This window comes from Halyomorpha halys, unplaced genomic scaffold (assembly GCF_000696795.3).
Source record: "Halyomorpha halys isolate HHAL.00 unplaced genomic scaffold, Hhal_1.1 Scaffold1230.1, whole genome shotgun sequence".
Taxonomy (NCBI): Eukaryota; Metazoa; Arthropoda; class Insecta; order Hemiptera; family Pentatomidae; genus Halyomorpha; species Halyomorpha halys.
In genome coordinates this window covers 102,838-107,747 of record NW_027106109.1, presented here as the reverse complement: position 1 = coordinate 107,747, position 4,910 = coordinate 102,838, and the positions used below count along the sequence as shown (strand labels likewise).

Genomic DNA, 4,910 nt, shown 5'->3' with positions numbered 1-4,910 from the left:
GTCTATTTAGCTATCATCTTGAACAGCCCTGATGAAGCCCTACAAAGTGGGGCGAAACGTTAGATAATAAATAGTTGAAATTATTGAATAGTTGAATTATTTATTGACCGCAATCCTGACCATCTTCTTTATATTTTAAATTATACAGTCGACTATATATATTTGTATACTATCAAAGTGGTACATAAATTTTTAAAATATATCTTTTATCAATATATCTCTTATCAGAGATTTAGTTTCTCTTTTAGAATATTTTCATAAACATTGTGTTTATATTTTATTTACATATTTTATTACAAAATTTGTATATAATTAAAAAATTTGAATTTCTGTTTTGATAAAGGTATCAAATGATATTTACGATAACCCAGCTCCTGGCTGTTCACATCACTATATGGGTGCTCAAAATGTATGTATATTTCTAACTATAACATTCTTACATTACTTATTGTTTTATATGTTTGTCCCATTTTTATGGAATTAATATATTTTGTTTTTTATAAATTATAGATAGTTGGAATAATTTGTGTACATTATTTTGATCATTTATTGTGTTACACTATTTATGTATTGAACGCATTCAATGATCGACATATTAACACAATGCTAATTTTAATAAATATTCTTTGTAGAAAAGAGAAGAAAACAATTTCTTTCTACTTTTCACATTTCCAATGATATAATAAATTTGAAATTATTATTTTATTTTAATTTTATAATCATTATTTTAAAATAATAAATTAAAAATTTCATTCATAATTTATAAACAGTTATAAAAATCTGATTTTGTGCTACCAAAGGTATGAGTTTAGAAACAGTGTAGTATTCAAATTCTTTAAAAATATAAATTTTCTTTCTGGTAAAAATTTAAAAATCGTGTTAATTTTCTTCTTGTGGCAGCAGGAACAATCCTTTTTGGGCTCTAAACACCATGAACATCTGGTCCTATAATAGTTTTCATTCAGTTTGTTATTGATTCATTGAAGACTTATCAACATAGATTTCAACTGCCCTTATAAATATGTTTTTTACTTTCTCTTTATTCTCTTCTCTAATCAAAATTTTGCATTGTTTCTTATTTCAGATGTTTTCCTCATTGTAGAGACCCTCCTTCCCCCAAAACCCTGAAATAATTAAAACAAATATGCTTGACTCCTTGTATGAGTACTTTTGCATGAAAAAATATTCATGTGTTATCCAGTTTTATCATGAATGTTTCTTTTCTTTTTATTTTCAATATTGAGGATTAAATGGCTCTGATTACCTTTCTAATTATTAAAAGAATGTCAATTTCTTTTATTTTTTGTGTTCTTCATAGCTTTTGATTTTTGGTATATATGCCTGAAGTATGCTAAGCCTGCTTAATAATTTAAGCCATTTAATAAAATCTTTGTTATCTGCATATGATTTTTATTTTAAAGCTCTAACTTTGATTATTAAGCATTAACTTGGATGAAAACAATGTAATTGTAGATCTTCTATATCATTAAAGAAAAAAATGTATTTACCTTTTAGATTTTTTTTTGTATGTTTAAATTTATTTTTAAGTAATATTGTTTGTTCATTTATTTATTTTAATGTTATACTACTAATGAATAGCTTGAAGCCTTATAAGTTATTTAGTATTTTCTACAATTCATTTCATAAAAATATGGTAATTTTTGTAATTCATGAAGAAATATAATGTGTCCTTTGTAATTTTCTCTTTAATTTATGTTAGTAATTAGGTATATTTTTATTCTAAGCAGTGATTTAAAGATAATGAATTTTGTCTTATTTAATTTATTTTAAAAATGTACACTCTCTCTTTCTCTCCCCTTCTCTCTGTCTCTCATATTAAATCTACATGTCGCATCTACTATCATTCTTAAGTAATATGATACAATAAGTCCTATATCATCAGCAGAAAAAAAAAGAACAGATAAAAATAATAATTACTCAAGCTAACTGTTAACTCAGCACATGCATGTGATATCATGTTTTCTAACGACTTTAGTGTTTTAGCTGTTATTGAAATGAAATATTTTAAGGTGTAATACACAGACTAAAAATCTTAACATGATAATTCAAAATAATTTTTTAATTCTAGATGATTAAGGTAAAACAGTCTTAAGGTGTTCCTTTTATTAAATTACTCAATGTTTCAACATAATCTCATAGGTCATCTGGGACACAAATTAGAATTTAAACAAGAATGAGAAAAAAATAAAGTTATGAAATAATGAGATAGGTGTAGAGGTATATACATATGTTACGGTGGGTAGGGGTTCGAAAGGAACCTTTACTAGCCCAACCGTGAAAGGAAAAGAATAGGTCGAATTTTGTTATTTTTGTATTTTTAAATATGTAAACATAATAAACGGAACACAAAATATATAAGAATATACAAAATAGAAAAAAAAATAAATCTTAGAACTATTACAAAATTAAATGAAGTAGACAAAAAGAGAGAAAAAAAAAAGTCTTATTTCACCGGTGATTGGTGAGGCCCCGGTTGTGGTTGTTCTGAGTGGATGTTCTCTCGTTGAAGTAGATCGACAAAAGGGACGTACGTCCGCCCGCCTTGTCCTCTTGGAGGATGAGTTGAAGTCCGCCCGCCGTGGCTAAGATGATTCAGCTGTCGAAGATGGCCAGAATGCTAGTATCTACGAGTGCGTAGTGAGTAGATAAAGGAGACGATACGTGTGTGCGGTGAGACGTTAAGAAGTTGTCTGTCTGTTTTCAGTATAAAAAACAACAGAGAGCGGATTTGTTTTGTTTTTTATATCATATGTCGCATAGTCGATTACCGATCATATGTTGGCCGCAACAACATATTTATTGATTCTTTATTGTTGAAGGGCTTTAGGCCTTTTCTTACAGACGAAAATACAAATCTCTTCAATATTAACAAATCATAATTGATTTTAATACAAAATGTATACATACCAAAGGGGAGATCCAAAGCATTTGATCAATGGATAATGTACATTGGCTTATAAAATTGTATGCTATGCATTTTCTCTGGTTGGGGTGAATTTCTTAAAAGTGGATTTTTGGATGTACCTCCTCCTCCTAAAAATGAAGTCCTGGCTATCCCTCTTGGCACATTTATTAAAATGAGAATCATAGAAACTTAAAATATACATAGTGGGTATAATGGAAATGAACAAAACATAATTGAATATATGAGGAATAAAAAAAATTGTATATATGAGGATAAGATAGTTGGGAGTGTGGTCAGTAAAGAACACAAATTAATAACAACTTTTTCATTAGTGCCAATGTTTTATCTAGAAAAATTAAAAAACTAGATTTTATATAAGTACATATAATCTCCACAGTCAACTATTAACTCATCATTAAAAAAACTGTAGATGAATGTAAATAATAACGAGTATAGTAAAAGAATGATAATTATTAAATGAAAACATTAAGGTGTAAACAAAGTGAGGATACCCGAGGAAATAATTACTAAATATTATAAAAATAAAGATAATAGATAAATAAAAAGTATTAATTATTCCAAGTAATTTTAACAGTTACCGGTTCATGGAGCTCATTTCTTAATTTTGTTTTAATGACCCAAATCCTCCACTGAGGACCTAAACAGCTCCAGAGAGTGGGAATGCCAAGATTTATTTCTCAAAGCCACTGTGAAAAAAATCTTGCCTGGCCCAGGTGGGATTTGAAACCACAACCTTCTAAACTATACACTCTGGGGCCCTCGCCCCACCCTGCTCAGCTATCAGGTCCTTCAAGTGTTTCACTAAGTAACTTTCTCTAATCTCTTACTAAGATAATATCTTAGCATTTAAACATCATTTATAACATGAGTGGATTTTGTTTAATTTTATTTCATTGGATGTGAATATTCTTCCTTGCATATTATATATGTATATGTACATAATTATATATTGGTAACTTTTTTCTAGGTTGTTATAGATATATATTTTTGTTTTTTATATCTTGAGGATCAGTCAATAATTTAATTGTATTTAGGTGACGTTTCGCAACTTTATTGTTTGCATCGTCATGTAAAAAACAGTTTGTTTTTTTAGAACAAAGAATTTCTTAAATTGATTATTAAAAAACTACTATTACATAGTATAATTTAAGATTAATAACTATTGCAATTAAAACATTACTTAATAAAAACAATTGTCTATTACAGTGTGTTCTACATTGCTGTGATACAACTAACTCAAGGTTTATGCCAGAACTTAATCGGGTGAAATGGAGAAAGGTAAATGTTTGTAAGAAGGGTTTGTTTTGGTTTTTGCATTACATAACCGTTCTAGTGGGTAGTCAGTCTGTTTTGTATTTGTCTATTTATATATAGTGTTGTTAATTATGTCCTATGTGTTTATTAAATTGGAGTAACATGAATTTATGTTCTTATATTTTTCTCTAGTAATCATTTATTTTAAATTTCATTTAAAGTTGTTTTATTCCCAATGTATGATTTTTTTTTTCAAATTTAAATTTATGTCCTATTTGTCTAAAATATGTGGTGAGAGCAGTTTGGTCAGGTTTGTTAAGGTTTTTTATTACAGAGGTACAACTATATTTATTTTGATATACCCTTCTTTTGAGATACTGTTCCAAACTTCCTAAATAGGATTTTCTATATTTCTCTTCACTGGGAATTTCATACACTATTCTAGATTGTACTTCTATTTGTCCTTGTCTTTCGTATTGGTATAAAGTGCTGTGTTTTTATATGTAATTTTGTAATTTTTTTATTTCTGTTTTGAGTTTTGACATCCTATAAACAACAAAGTTGGAAAACGTGACCTCAATATTGTTGTATTAATGACTGATCCATGGGATCCACAAAAACAAATATATATTGTAATAATTTTAATATTATTTAAAATAAAATAAGAAGAATTTCGATCGTTTTTAAACCTTTTTCTAATATAAAAGAT

The 4,910-nt window shown here is 27.6% G+C and overlaps 1 protein-coding gene across 2 annotated transcripts in view; it reads left to right on the top strand.

Annotated features, from left to right (window-relative positions):
* Positions 1-343: 343 nt before the first annotated feature.
* Positions 344-4,910, top strand: part of LOC106688892 (uncharacterized) — a gene marked incomplete at its 5' end in the record, with an annotated part of 41,051 nt that continues 36,484 nt past the window's right edge. The window contains 2 exon segments of one of the 2 annotated variants that reach the window (XM_014433591.2): positions 344-409; positions 4,154-4,225. In XM_014433591.2, coding sequence (XP_014289077.1) covers positions 344-409; positions 4,154-4,225 — 138 coding nt within the window. 2 annotated transcript variants of the gene reach the window in all.